The sequence below is a fragment of the Pipra filicauda genome, unplaced genomic scaffold (assembly GCF_003945595.2).
Source record: "Pipra filicauda isolate LSUMZ 115617 unplaced genomic scaffold, ASM394559v2 scaffold10_size6260569_pilon, whole genome shotgun sequence".
In the NCBI taxonomy this organism is placed as follows: Eukaryota; Metazoa; Chordata; class Aves; order Passeriformes; family Pipridae; genus Pipra; species Pipra filicauda.
The window spans coordinates 5,990,638-6,006,411 of record NW_024103541.1 but is presented as its reverse complement, the minus strand read 5'-3'; the positions used below and the strand labels follow the sequence as shown (position 1 = coordinate 6,006,411).

The 15,774-nt window shown below is 37.9% G+C and overlaps 1 protein-coding gene across 4 annotated transcripts in view; it reads left to right on the top strand.

Moving 5' to 3' along the window:
• NCKAP5 (NCK associated protein 5) overlaps nt 1–15,774 on the top strand; it is a 350,456-nt gene that overhangs the window by 253,867 nt on the left and 80,815 nt on the right. For all 4 annotated transcript variants that reach the window (XM_039382174.1, XM_039382176.1, XM_027723607.2 and 1 more), the window contains exons 8-9: nt 2,092–2,130; nt 8,561–8,680. In XM_039382174.1, coding sequence (XP_039238108.1) covers nt 2,092–2,130; nt 8,561–8,680 — 159 coding nt within the window. The remainder of the gene's footprint in view (nt 1–2,091; nt 2,131–8,560; nt 8,681–15,774) is intronic.

The window sequence follows — 15,774 nt, the reverse complement described above, 5'->3', positions numbered from 1 at the left end:
GAGCCACAGTTACGCCTCATATAAGTGGGAATTTCACATTTGCTGCATCTCAGAAGTCAATCCCTCTGCCTTCAATGGTCCCAGTTTCCACAGGTTCTGACAGTAGTGACTGTCAGTTTCATAGGGCTGGTTCATGTTGTTCATTGGTATCCACGGTGTCTCCTGATACCTGTAAGTTAAAATGAAGTAGATTGTTGAGTTTAGCAGCTTATTTTCATCTGCTGTAGGAGTGGAATGGCAACCTCATTTGAAATGCAGTTTGGCTGACTCCACTTATTGACTGCTAAATTAATTTTAGTAACTGCAGAACATTTCACTGAAGGCTTCCTACCTCTGTTCCTGCTGAATACCAAAAATACAGACCTGAAAATCTTGAATGGTAATAGCAACATAGTTTTCCAAGCTGTTAGATACTAGAAAAAAATAATGCCATTTTGTAAAGAAACTAGTTACATATCTCTCTTATTGACATCCATGGGAGCTATGGATCACTGGCAGGTACTTCCATTTAGATATCTACCTACATACACTCAAAAGCTGGAAAATTTGTCATATATGCATCAGCAAGTTCAGGTTTTACCCATTTGGAAGATTATGCCATTTACACTCCTCTGTACAATATGTAAAGCTGTAGGAGTCATTTCGTAGGCTATTCTGTTGTGAGTGACTAGTACACACTTCAAAGAGCCTTTTAGTTCTTCCTTGGTAAAGTAACTCCGTGTCAGAAAGTGAGGAAATAATGTATTCGATATGGTTTGTTCAATTTTCAGGTAGAGCAAACAGACGTTAAAGGTACTTGCCAGAAGGAACACTGTTGGATGTGGGAGCCTGAGAGCCTGTAGGGCAAGGCACACGGGTTTTCAAAACCGTAACATGTTTACTTCTGTTGGTTATTACTGTTCTAATATTAGTCTGTGTCTTCTGTTAAATCATGTATAGAGCTGTTTTATGGGATCGTTGTTCCACGGGCTGCCTGAAGTTAGGGACCGGTTTGGAAAAAAAAAAAAAATGATACTAGGCAATTTTATGAGCATATGAATCAAATGTAACTTTTGGATCTAACGGAGCTAAATTATTTACAGAAGTGAATTAACTGTAGCTCTTTTCTCCCAACTCAGTTCACATCAATGGTGTGGGGGTTTTATTTAATTTGCCAAGAGGTAGAAGACTCAATGCATATGCTTTACTGTAATTTCTGTCAACAGAAACCAAATCAGAAATCTCTTTTTGCACAGAGAGAGATCTCTACTTGCTCTGCCTAAATGCAGGAGCAAAAACATAGGCCAGTGCTTTGTGTGGTAAAGTGCATATTTGGTTTTGAACATTCAGGACATCATGAACGGAAAATTTTATCTCAGTCCTTTTTTCTCTCCTTCCTTCTTCCACTTCCCCACCCCTTGCTGGATGGTAAATGTAAATTAGAAAAGATGTATAAAATAAATAACTTCAAAAATTCCCTGTTGAATATATAGTTCTCCTAATCAATGGTGTGTAATCTCATTCGAGTCAATTATGCTGTGTGGGGTGAATGCCTTCCAACCACATTTTGATGACAGTAGGTACTTGAATTCTCTGTGACACTTTATGGTTTCTACTTGTCATGATAGATGTACCATTTTGTCAATATTTAATCAAGAAACAATTAAACTTCATGAAAACATTCAGGACTCCATTCTTGGCTGGTAAAAATCCTCTCTAGTGAATGCTGTCAATCCATGCTGATGCACACCAGCTACATATAGAACCGTGAAAGTTTAATCTACTCCAAAGTTAACCAAATGTCCATCATGTCACACTGCAATTGATACAGTACACATTTTTTTATAATGAGGACTAGCACAGAAGTAGTTGACATGCATTTCATATATTCTTACTAGTAATATCTACTAGTATTATTCTTACTAGTATTGTATATTCTTACTAGTATTATCTTACTGGTATTATTACTAGTATTATATTAAAATACTTGTACTAGAATTGGTGGTGGTTGTAGGTAGGAAGTAGAATGTAAAGCCTCAAAAGTAGGTATTTTTATGCAAAACCACACATAATAACATACTTAATTTTTTTTTTTTTACTTATTTTTTTCAGGTAGCTAATCAGGTTGTTCAGGCTCTACTTACTCAAAAGGTAAGTTGTGATTTTGGGTATTGTGGTGTAACTTAGAGTTTGCAGATGTTCATTGCTCATTTGAAAGATGCATATGTATTTATGTAGCATACATTTTTTAAACTGTGCATACATTTAGTTACCAAGGCTGCCACATATCAGGCCCAAAGTCAAGATTCTGTAATCCAAGAGAAATGAAAATCCATGAATCTGGACATTTTTAAGGCTTGATTCTATGTAACCCATATTCAATTTTTATTGTTTACCTAAGTATTGACACAAAAGTATCTGAAAATCCTTCCTCCAGATGCTGATTTTTGCATTGCCTATCCCTAATGAGTTGTGTTGCTCCCACAGTCCATTCCTGTGGAATGTGAAACAGATGAATTACTGTGCATGTCAATAACTGGCACACTCACATTCACTCACATTCCTGGTGTGAGCCTGTGCCTCTCTGAGGAAAAGACAAGGCTCCTCATATGGAATGGCCTTCAGCTACTCAACTTATGGGCTAGGGACCCACAATAGAGAATGTGTATTTTATCTTTAAAAACCTTTTATTGTCCTCCTGATCCATTCTCCTGGGTAAGCAAGGTAAGTACTTCAAAGGCAAAATTCTTGTAGGGTGATAACAAACCCAGCAGAATGAAAAGATTCACTATGGCTTCTATAATGGTCTGTTCTGGATTGAGTCATGTCTGAAGTTTCAGTTAAAGATGATTCCATGATTTCATTTTGTTGAAGGGGAAAAGGGGGAAAGACAAACAAAATATAAAGACCTGTAATAATAAGCTATGAACACTTCAATATTAATGAAATGATCTTTTGTGAGATCTCGACCACTTGATGAATGTGGCATTATTAAAATGCTTTAGATCATTTAGTTTTAAAAAGATGATTCTGAAAGAGACATAAACACAGTCTTTTAATGCAGACAGTGCAAAGCAGAATATAAACTGTTTTGTCTACACTTAATGACAGGACAAGTAATAATGTTTTTAAAATGCAGCAAGAAACACCAAGTTAAAATAATCAAAAATCTCTGCCATAAGCGCAAAAGCTTTCTAGATGCAAATAGTTTTTGAAGATGCTCCAAAGACTCCCTCATGGACATCATTCAGTCCAGCAGAATGTTATTCAGAATGCCTCCTGCAAAGGGATGTCCCTGAGGGGGACAGTGGGGCAGGCAGGATGTGGAGCCCCAGGGTCAGGCCTGGAGGCAGTGGTCAGAGTCAGGTCTGTGTTTCCTGGGCAGGTCCATGGGGAGGAGAGAGGTTCCAGCGAAGCTGAGCCAGGGAGTCAGGATGCAGCTCAGGATCAAGGAAGCAGGAGGCTGGGTACACATATAGCTGCAGGGTGGCTGCTGCACAGATCAGATGTGGGCAAAATGACCTTTAACGCTGCCAAATAGACTCCTAAAAGTGGGGAATGTGCCCTGACAGGGGGATAAACAAACATCTGCACCCAGAACCATCTGCACCTAAGTGAACTGTAAATAGGTGCAGAAAGTTTCATTTGACCACCCACTCAGGGGGAAGGCTGGATACCCTTCTCAGCTCCCTCTTGGGCAGATTTTTTGAGAATCAATTTTATGACATCCTGTACAGATTAAAAGATGTGCAGGGAGATGTTCTGACCTCATTACATCTGCTCTGGGGTTTCCTGTCCTGAAGACAGAGATGTTCAGATCACCTGTAGGTGTGTGATGCAAGACTCTGGAGGGTGCCGTTGCCCATTACATAGATAACACATTCCTGTGACCCGAGTTGGCATCAGGAATACAGAAGTAATAATATTCCCTAAATCTGTTCACCCAACAGCTGTGATCACAGAACAGCCACACAGTTGTTACCACAGGTTGGGGTTGAAAGTGTCATTGTTCAATCCCATGGTTTTTAGATGCACAACAAAGCCTTTTACTCTGGAAGAGGGATATTGCCTTACAGCAGTTGGAAGTGTTGCAGCTTGGAGGTGGTTTGTGCAAGCCACAACATGCAGGGAAGCTTGCACTGTTGCTGCCTGTACTGTGTTACTCTGTGTACACATATGTGCATGGTCTGTGCATCATCGGAGAACTGCAGAGTCTGCAGAGCTATTGCTGTGACAGCTTTTAGAAATATAATTTAAGCCATTTTTAAAAAAAGTCTCAAATCTGTTTTTCAATGCACTTTCAATGGAAACTGAGTTATTTTCTCATGTTAATATACCCAAAAGCCTCATACACATTTTGTATTATAAAACCATAATTGATGAAATATTTACCAGAGGGTTAATCTCAATATATTAATCTCTAGTTTGGGAATATTATGATTGTTTTCCCAATGAAGAGAGGCGCTTCCTGATTCCCTTTGCAAAAGTGTCAGACATTTTGATGACTACATACTTTCTCAGTAATGAACTCTCCCAAACCCATAGGAACCGAGGAGTTCATGTGGATACCATAAAACCAGATTTGAATACATTTAATAAAGTGATTTACTTAGGGTTGATGGGGTTTAACAGCTGCTTACCTATTACTGAGTAATAACAGGTAATTTAATATCCATGGAAAGAGGAAAGAGGGTACTCTTCTAAATGCTAATGAATATTAACTGTTATAGTGCTCCTGACACCGTTCATACAAGTCCTTTTATAAGAAAAGAGAGGAACACAATAGCATACAATAAAGAGGAAATTGCACTCCTCACACCAGTCCCAAAAAGGTAGATATCAGAACCCAAATAGTAACTAGTAAACAGATAAATCCACTGTCATGCAGCTGAGCAGTAAGACAGAGCCAGTCATGCCACAGAGAGATAACACACCTCTGGGGCATAGCAAGACATGGAGAAAAGCTGAGAGCTTTCAGAAAACGGAGAAGAGTGATTTTGTACAGTAGCGCACACTGTATAGGCTTTGCTATGAGTTTGAAATTGTCCCTCAAGGACTGATTTTTGCTTAATTTAAATACATGCTGTAATGTAAGGAATACGGCACTGTGCACTTGCCAGTATGTGACAGACTGTGATTCCGCTGAGGGAATCTGGTGACACGAATTGAGTGAGCAAAGCTTGAGTGATTTAACAATGTCACCGAATCCTTGAAATGGAATTACAGTCTTCAATGTTCACTTTTCAGATATATAATTCATTACAATACATATAGAATTTCTCTAACATGAGAGACTTTTTTTTACTGAGATTATGGATAAACTGTATTAACTTGAGATTTGTACTGAATTAGCCACCCAGCAAAATTTCACAGATTTTGTGTAGCAAAATTCTGTGGATTTTCTACCACTTATAGAAGATTTTACTTCTAAAAAATTTAGGAAGTCAGAAAAACAACAAAATTATTTGAGGCAAACCTGTATGTTATGATATTTACTGAAAACATCCATTCTTTCTTGTTATACCCAAAGGCTTCTCATATAGCATGAGGTGATTGGAGTGCTGAGAACCATATATTTATTTATATTTTTTCCATGTAAGACCTGTATTAACAGTTTGAAATTTGAGTTACACCACTTAATGAAATAGTTTTGTGATCTGTGTATCTATTTTTGCATATTACTCTCTTCCATAGGACTGTATTCAGGGGAATACTTTTTTACTCAGGGCTCTGTATGAAAGTTATTTCTTCTTCATTTTCATCAATTAAATAAAAAGTGAATTAAGTATTAATTAAAACAGAAAGAAGCATGTTCAGAGGAAGAGCAGTGTTTTTGTGGACTCTCTAATGAGGGCATTGGATCCCATTTTGGAGAAGAGTGAGTCTCATTCAAACTGAAGAGATAAAGCAAGACTAGAGGGATGCTTGGATATTACTATAGTGAAACCATAGGAATACCTTAAACATTTGGGAGATTGCTATCTTAATAGCTAGTCGTTTTGCCCACAGGAGAGGAATAATAGGCTTCAGACATGTGGTAGCTTTATTAATTGGTAATTTTAGGACTTCCAACTTTCTAAACTCAGACTTTATTTTACCAGAATACTGCTACCTTTATGTGCCTCATTTCTCCTCTGGGCTATGTGTGGCATTACCATTGGAGGGTTTATAGCATCTGGGTGGGTAATCTACTACCTTATATTTGACTTTTTACAGAAATTCTAAAGTTTGAACCATAAATCATCCAGTTTTAAAACTGTAACATAGGAAGGTTTTGAGCAGAGGCCTTGCTAGGATTTAAATTTTTTCTACATTGTTAGTTTCTGTGAATCATTTTTCCCTTTCAGAGCACTTAATAATTTTGAAATGTTAAGCATTGTAACAGTTGTAACAGCCAAGGCTCAATTTTAAAGTCTCTGATTTGTAAAAGATAGATAATGACGGGTCTTGATGCTTGCAATCTCTGTTCCTAATAGAGATTGCCATGTGTAAGACCAGGGATAAGTGGTCTCACTGATAGAAATCAAAGCTTTAGGGCTTCACAAAACATCAAACTCAAGATTTTTTGGGGGTTGTGTTGGAAGGCTCTAGCAATTTCAGTTGAACAGCCACTTGACAGCCACCTAAAACAAATGTTGTGAAACTATCAAGAGAAAATAACTTCTTGTGGTAGTGTCATAAAATCTGATTCTTATGGATAAAAAGATGTTTACAATTTTCTGGAAGTCTCGAGATGAGCATATTTTATTGTGTGTTCACCTCTTTTAACCTCAGTGCTGGTTACAGCGGAGACTAAAGCAACTGTAGGCAAGAATTTAAGCTGCATCTGATCACAATTTCCTCCTCTGATTTGTTATCTCATAAAGCCAGGTCATTGTGTTGTTAATGGTATTGACAGGACAGCATATGGGGATCCAGAGGCCTGTTTCTCCACCCTCATATGGTGGAAAGTAATAGGAACTAGGCAATACCACAGGGCAGCAAATGTCCTAAATTTAAAGGAATATGGGGAAGTATTTTGGAGATGTAAATTAAAAAAAAAAAAAAACAACAAAAAAACCAACAAACCCTAGATACAGCTGCAGCTTATTATTTTTAAATGTAACCTTTATTAGGAGACTGCTTTTCCTGGTTTATGAATCCCTTACACTTCAAAATGGACAGCTGTACAGATTATACTGAAAAGCATAGTGTCAGATTCTCTTTCTCTCCAAAATCCTCTCTCTGAAAGAATCCTTTATTCTTCCAAATGGCCAGGAAAAGCAGCTTTTACATTGAAGATAGATAGATAGATATTTGCTGTATCTGAAAGCCATTAATGGCTTTAATGGTTTTGCAGTTCACCTCTGCTTCTAATGGTTAATCTTAAGGGTTTTTCATAGAATCCCAGAATTGCTTGTATTGGAAAGATACATCGAGTATCTTTAAGATCATCGAGTCCAACTATTAATCCAGCACTGCCAAGCCCAACACTAAACCATGTCCCCAAGTGCCATACCTACAGGGTTTTTAAACACCTCCAGGGCTTGTGACTCCACCACTCCCCTGGGCAGCCTGTTCCAATGCTTGACAACCCTTTCCATTAAGAAATTTTTCCAAATATCCAATCTGAGCCTCCCCTGGTGCAACTAGAGGCCATTTTCTCTTGTTCTATCAGTTGCTATCTGGGCAAAGAGACTGACCCAGTTGTGACACCTGGCCACAACTTTGTTTTAGGGAGTTGTAGAGAGTGAAAGGTCCCCTCTGAGCCTCCTTTTCTCCAGGCTAAACATCTCCAGCTCCCTCAGCTGCTCCTTATAGGACTCGTGCTCCAGACCCTTCACCAACTCCATTGCCCTTCTCTGGACTCCCTCTAGCCCTTCAATGTCTTTCATGTCGTGAGGGGCCCAGAACTGAACACAAGACTTGAGGTGTGGCCTCACCAGTGCTGAGTTCAGGGAGACAATCACTGCCCTGGTCCTGCTGGCCACACTATTTTTCATACAAGCCAGGATGCCATTGGCCTTCTCAGTCACCTGGGCACACACTGGCTCATGTTCAACTGCTGTCACCAGCACTCCCAGGTTCTTTCTGCTTTCCAGCTCTTCTTCCCCTAGTTACAGTGGGGGAAGTTACAGACCATCCACAGCAGCCACAGCAATGGTTTGGTTAGTCCCAAAAAAGGAAGGAGGGGATCAGACTTCAGAATAGTACGTTGAAGACACAGTACCACTTTGAACTTCTGCCTGGTTTGCTATAGATTATGCTTTTTCCTTAGCTTAATGCTTATTACAATAGTCATATATTCATTGCTTTTTGATTTGTGTCAGCTGCAAAATGAAACACATTGCTAGCAAAGTCACTTTTATCCTAACAGAAAACTCCAAAAAAGGTGACAGGTAACTACTGTTTGTCACTACAAGATTTTTTTAATGTTATCCTGGATGATCAAACAACTAGAGAAAATGAAGTAGTACATTTCTGATTTATACCATTTTAAAAGTTGTATGTTTATTTCTTCTTAGCATTTGACATTACTTAGAGCTTTTTAAGTGCTTCTGTTACCTGCTTTCTAATTTTCCTGTTTTCCCTTGTGCTGCAGGGTTTGAGGGAGGAATGTATAAAGCTGAAAATGAGAGTTTTTGATTTGGAACAACAGAATCGAACATTAAGTGTGCTTTTCCAGCAGAAAGTCAAACCAGCTTCTGACCTCCTCCTTCAGGTAGGAAATGGCCTTTGCAGAAAACAGGCTATGAGCTTTATATTTCTTACAATTATAAAATACTCTTCTTCCTTTTAAGGTTATGTCAATAAATGGGAAATGACAGTTGATAGATTTAATATATTAGAAGAATATCCATTATCTATAATCTGATCCCATTGAAATTGAAACTGTGTGTCAATGAACTGCAACTAGATATTGTGTGCAAATCTGGAGAGAGGAGCACACCTGCAGAGTAACTTACTTTTTTTGGTGCTTCTTCACTATGATAAATGGAATGATATGTGTTCATTATCCCTCTGCAGGGGAGAAGCTCGGATTCCTTAACATTCTGCTTGATGGTGAACAGTGTAATTTCCTGTGAGAAGACAGCCCATTTATTTAACTTTTGCCATATGCGATGCTGTTCTGGTTTCGGCTTACTTGCGAGTGCTTAAGAACATCTTCATAGGCTTGGAGTGATTTTTTTTTTGCCGATGCTTTATGGGAGTATATAGCTGAGAAACCAAGTGACCTATCTCCCACTCATTTGCCATTCTGGAATACTAAGAGATGTTTCAGTATCCCTTTTCATTTGGCAAAGTCCATTATTGTGAGTGAATCCATCACTTTATCACCCGTTTTTAGAAGTAGAATTGCTTTGCAGAAGTTCCAACAGATCTGACTATGAGCTGGGAGAACAGCAAATGAGGACCAATTAAACCTTTGCTGGTCATGTCAGCTACCTAAGTGATATTAAATATGCATCTTACTTAAATCCTTACTGCTCTGTATCTGTATCTCAAAGTAAAATTTGGCCCTTGCACTGTTGCTCAACAGCTGAGGTCTGCTAACTCTCATCAGGCTTGTCTGTTTATTTAGGAAATGAGGTCTTCTCACAGCTGCTGTGAAAGGCAAGGGAATCCCCATGGTGAGGGCAAATAGTTGTAATTACTGTGGAATTCTAAAACACAGGCAGGGTGGTGCCAGGTCACCATCACAGGGATCTGGATTCTTGAGTTATCCTCAGGTTCTTGTTCTGTCTCTTGATTTTTTGTTGATTTAGTTATTGCTAGGTCAGGACCTTCTCTCTTCTAATTTCTTGTCCCTTGCAGCCTGATTTATTTCACTGTTCGTCCTTCACAGACCCCTGTATAGAGGACTGATTTATGTTTATGCATTCACAGTTTCTGACCCATCCACCACAGCATGGATCCTTATTGCTCACTTCTGCTTTTGACAGTCACATCCCCTGCTCCTTCTTCCTGGTTTAGGGTGGTTCTTTTCTTTCTTTTTTTCCTTTCTTTTTTTCCCCTTTCTTTTTTTCCTTTCTTTTTTCCTTTCCTTCTTTCTTTCCTTTTTCTTTCTTTCTTTCTTTCTTTCTTTCTTTCTTTGTTTTTCTTTCTTTCTTTCTGTCTGCCTGCCTTCCTTCCTTCCTTCCTTTCTTCTTCTTCTATCTTCTTTTTCCAAAGTGTCTAACTAGTCTGTGTTAGTTTGGGGTTAGAGTGCACAGAAGTCATACTCTGTACATTGATCATTACATATATGGCTCCCATTCCCAATTCCTTGTATGGCAATAATAAAGCCAGGTTATTCTAGGAATGTTATGGAAGTGTTAGCTAGTGTCTGAAAAGTGGGATCAGTGCTTTGACTTCAGTTCTTTGAAATCAGATTGTGTGATAGGTGTGAAAGAAGTTGAAAGAGATGAAGTTGCACCAGGTAGAAGAAAGAACCAAATGAAAAACAGGTTTTCCTGAGGGATTCAAGCTATTTTACATCATTATTCTTGCACATATTGGCAGGAACTAATGTGTATAGGTTCCCCTCCCCCTGCTTTTCACTTGATTTATCTTTATTGTCTGAGGACAAAAGGGAATTAAGTTCATTTGCAAAGTCCTGGTCTTCCTGGAGCAAAATTTCCTGTTACATTCTTACTGTTGCTATCAACAGGTTTTACCCCCCTGGGGAAAAAAAAACGGAGAACAAGTTGCAGTGTACATCAGAAAAAGAACTTCTGTTAAGACATTTCATATGTCCTTTTTTTTACCAAAAAAATACCCCAGTAAATTCGTGAGTTTCCAGAAATATAATTATCCTCTAAATGTACTTCAGACTCGAATAATGGTGTGAAGTCTCTGATCTTGAAGTCTGAAATCTGAAGCATATCTGAAGAAGGGTGTTTTCTTAGGACTGAAATTAAACAAATACTGTTGTGTGCCTGCATAGAATTAAAGCACAATTTGGATTATGTCTTCTTGGAAATGCACATAGAGCTAAGTTTTAGAGCAGTAGGTAAATATTGGTTTCAGTGTGTCACTCTACAGGAAAGTTCTAAATGTGTGCTTAAGGACATTCCTGTTAAATCATGACCCCAATCAAAGTGAATGGGCAAATACTGCTAACTAGGGGCAGGGGGCAGGTGGTGTTTTCACCTTTCCTGTACATTCTTATACAATACAGTTCAATTTTATTTAATGCTGATCTCATCCCAGGAGTAGTCACACTTAGTACAACTAGAAATTTTGAAGAATGCCATAGTAGAGGACAGAATCTAAAATAAGTAGTATTAGTTACTTTTTCTGCATATCAGCTTCTGTGATTTGGTTGTATATTACCATCCAGTTATTCTGCATTTGACATTAGAAGACTTTTGTATTACAAAGTAAACTTATTTTTAAACCATAAACATTTTGACTTCTCAGATTTCAACAGAAATATAGATTTCTTTTTTAAAAAATTAGAATAGATTTCATCATTACCCTAGGTTTTTTGTGTGGTTTATTGCAGAGCAAATAATACATGTTTCATGGGTCTTAGAAATTAGATCGTTCACAATTTTTTCAATTAAATAATTGATACAAATGTTTTAAATTTGACCGGAGAGTAATGGCCCCCATGCCATACCAATTGCACTGGTTTTGTTTTCATCATACTTCTCACACAGTTCAAAAAAACCCTGATTTTGCTACCAATTAAAAAAAAAATTCATGTAATATGGTTTTCATGGCTGCCTCAGGAATCCTGCACCATAAAAATGATATTAAAAGTATTACATTTTCATGCATTTACAAGTGTAAGTACTTATGAAGTTGAAGGTCCTAATAGTATTTTTAAAGCAATATGTATTGAGGCATGTGATGGTGTGTATTGCCATGTAAGTCCTTTTCTGCCAGAAATTTTGGTGTGCTTACTGCTTGTAGGGAGTGACACAGATCACTCCTGTCATGAAAAGATAAGTAATGCAATCTCTGCTGCAAAATGTAAGGAGGAGAAAGAGGTAACTTAGGGGTTTTTTTTCACCTCTGATACTGTAGACAGTTTTAAGAGCTACCCTGTCTTTCTGGGAACATTCTTTCTAGCTGAAATGTGTGATTTACAGAACCAGTATTAGAGTAGATAAATAAGGAGAAGGCTGATCAACTTTATTATTATTATTATTATTATCATTATTATTATTTTCAGGCAATCTCTCTGAAACAGCTTTTTTAAAATGATGAAGCCTTGGAAAAGTGTTTTGTGTCAGCACCACATGAGAAAAAGCAAAAGTTTTAGTTAGAACCTGGCACACAAGAGTAGCTTCTGCCCAAGCAGCCTTAATTTTCCTCTTTTAATATGGTGGCTAAAAAGATATTAAATACTCCATGTCATAGCAAGAGGGGTTTGGGAAATAAAACCAGGAACTCTGTTTTAGTGAGCCACCTTATATTTCATCTGCAAGTGGGAGAAATAGTTGGGGATAATAGGCAAAGATTTAAAAGTGAGCAGAGTAAAACTCATTTGAAGTGAAGAGAGAAATCTGTGGAGGTGATATACAGAAGGATGCTGAAGGGATAAGACAAATCCAAAGAGAGGACGCAAGAGTAGGAATAAGAAGCTTTAGATGAAACTTATCCCTTCTGCTTTGCTCATGGCCATGTATAGCATCTATGAAAAATGTTTTAAATGTCAATATCACTGCATTTCTGTCTTATTTTTTCTAAATGATGGAGTGTTTTCTTCACAGAAAATTTAAACTACTAAAATCACCAAATTACAGTGTTTTTCTGCTTCTTAGGTGTGGCATCTCACAGAGTTGTTTTGAATACATTGTGTATAGACTGCTCAGTCTTAAGGCACAGATCTATTTCTTTTAGTTACTCTAGACTGCTCAGTCTTGAGGCACAGATCTATTTCTTTTAGTTACTCTCTTTTTCCACTCAGACCTGAAAGCATAACTACTGGCATTGAACCTAATTCGGATATTGCGTATCCTTCTTTTACAACAGTGAAGACTTGTATAAAGTTACTGAGGATATCAGGGGTCAGAATTTGCCTTCTGACAAAGAAGCCAGTATTTTTTTTTTTATATTATGTATCTCTGTTTGCACAAATTCAAGATGTTTGCCAGCTGAATTGTTCCCATGGGTGAAGTCCTACTTCCACTTTTCACCCAGAAAGTTACTGTCATGGGGTTTCTGTTATAAAGCCTGCAGGGAATCTTCAGTGAAAGGTATGAAAAAGTGGCAAGTATCAAAATTTATTGAGTTGATTTATTTGATTAAATAAGTAATAAATTTTTCATAGTTGGGAAAGTATAAGGTAATATTTCTAATCATAAGATTTACAATGTCTCTGATCCTAAACTATATTTTCATTGCCGTTTTATTTCCATCATAAAAATTCTACTTTATCAACTCCAGAGCAAAGCAGGAAGGTCTCTTGAAGCCTCTATTTTCTCCTTGTGTTTCTCTGACCAGATTAGTTACATTTACCATCCATACTGTTTAATTTAAGGTCTAAAATTTTGTCTAAAATTCTACAGCACAGTGCACTGAATTCTCAGAAGGTCAATTTAAATAATAATTACTTTATTATAACTGCATTCATATTAGCTATTCTAATAACCTGAAAACTATGCCCTGATGTACAAGGCAGAGTGTAGCTGTATGTATTTTGATGGAAACAGCTGTACAACTTGGCAGGAAGGGGTAAATTGCAACAGCTGCATTATTTTATATGGAGAGAAAAAGAGGGCAATTAATTGCTCTAACACCTGACAAAAGAAGACAGAATATCTAGGCTCAGAGTTCGACCTTTAGTTCAGACGTCATTAGATGTGATGATGTCTGATGCAGGAGGTTAAAAGCAAAGTTGCATCACTTTACAGCAGTGAGATATGTGTAATATTCAAGAATTTTAGAAAGTAGGTATTTAGGGTTTGAAATGAAAACTAAATATCATCACACACTGTTAGAAAACAGTTTGTCAGCATTCCAAAGTACATTTCAGTAACTGGACTGTGATATGCCGAGTAGCAGTAGAATTCCCATCTCACATAAGCTGGTCCTGCCTTGTGCCTCCAGGCTCTTGGGAGAGCAGGCAAACTGCGTACCAAGATGAGCAAATTGTATTAAAGTTGTGAAACTCCTGCAGTTGGGCTGCTTATTTGCTTACTTCACATTTATTCCTTTGTATCCATTAGATTGTCAGGATACGCTTATCTGCAAATGTTCTGGAAAAGTCCATCTCCAGAACAATCTCTGTCCTTTTCTTCTCAGTAAACATATAAATCTAAATAAGGTGTGGCAGTATCTGTAGTGATATTTATTTACTCAAAAATCAGGACTGGTGGCTTGAAGGAGAAGTTAATTCCAGATCTGCTAATTGATTCAGCAATAATGGAATACTGCTTAAAAGTTAGGACAATCTCCAGGGCTGTATCAACAGAGAAAAAGGTAATCACATAAATGTAAAGCATGTTTGAGATATATTAAGTTTAAACCAGTACATTAACCTTTATCCAAGAATTAGGTTGCTAGTAGAGCACCTATTAAGAGGTGTAATGGTGGGTTTTATGCTACTTGTGGTTATCGGAAGATTCCAGGCTGTAGCCCTGCTTGAGTGCTTCCTCCAGTTCAAGGCTACCGAAGTGCACACTTACTGTCCCAGGAAAGAGCCTCCAGCCTTGTAGCCATGAGAAATTATAAGAATGCTTCTGTATGTCAGGAATCAAGATAGTGATCTATTATGGAACACTCAAAGCTTTTTGAGATTTTCCAGAACAAATTAAAGGAACATTTTCTTCATGTGAAGATACTGTCATTGTTTCCAGTCTTACATTATCACAGTAAACTGATATCTACTTTCTATTTGTGTCATGTCCTCACTCACCATTAACATCTGAGAAGACAGAAAAGCAAAATTTGAAAGTCTGTGTTTCATCTCAGCTTAAATCATCAACATTTAATAATACACTATAAACCATATTCTTACTTGCCCTGTTTGCAGTGCCAAGTATATGCTGAAGAAACATTACACAAAAAAGGATTAATGAGAACCAACTGGTTAGATGAATGAGTGACCAAAGTCAGCGATGAGAGAAGGAGGGGAAACACCCCCCTCTGGAGAAACTCCATCTAACCTCCTTAAGCCATATGACTTCTAGTTTTGAATACACAGCAGTAGCATAATATCTAAAAGAATTTGGCAATGCATCTGATATGCTACCAGCTCCAGAAGGAGCTCTGACATAAACAGGTGTTTGGGAGAGTGCTGGGAATCGTTGGATGTGATCCTCAGCAGTGGCTCTCCTCAGGCCATCTCCAGTTGTAGGGACTTGTGCTTATGAGTGTGTAAATCACAGCCATGGTGTGTAGATCTCCAAGCAGCCTTGTGGGATCCCTGGAGTGAAATGGCTTCTCTTGTCCCTGAAGAACACCACTCTGTAATATGGGAGAATCCTGACGTGCTCTTTTCCGACTGAGGAAACTGTAAGACTCTCATTCTCAAAACAAGACATTTGCCAAAATAATTTGCTGGATCTAAATCTAATTCAGGCTGATAAAGGAACATCACAAAAATTTTTGTTATAGGCCATGGCATGATGTATGAGAGGAGAGGTAGGGTGGTATCCCTCCCAACAGTTCAACCTAAAGCAAGAGCAGAACAATATTTTATTATGAGCGAGTGAGATCAACTGACCTGATAGGTCTGCTCCATCAGTAATTTGCATTTTGTTGATTTACCTTCTTGTCAGACTGTTTTCCCTTATTTCAACACCTCAGTTCTTAGCAATTTGCTCTCAAACAAAACCAAAACATTAGCTAAAGCTCCCAGGGCATGTAGTTCTGATGAGA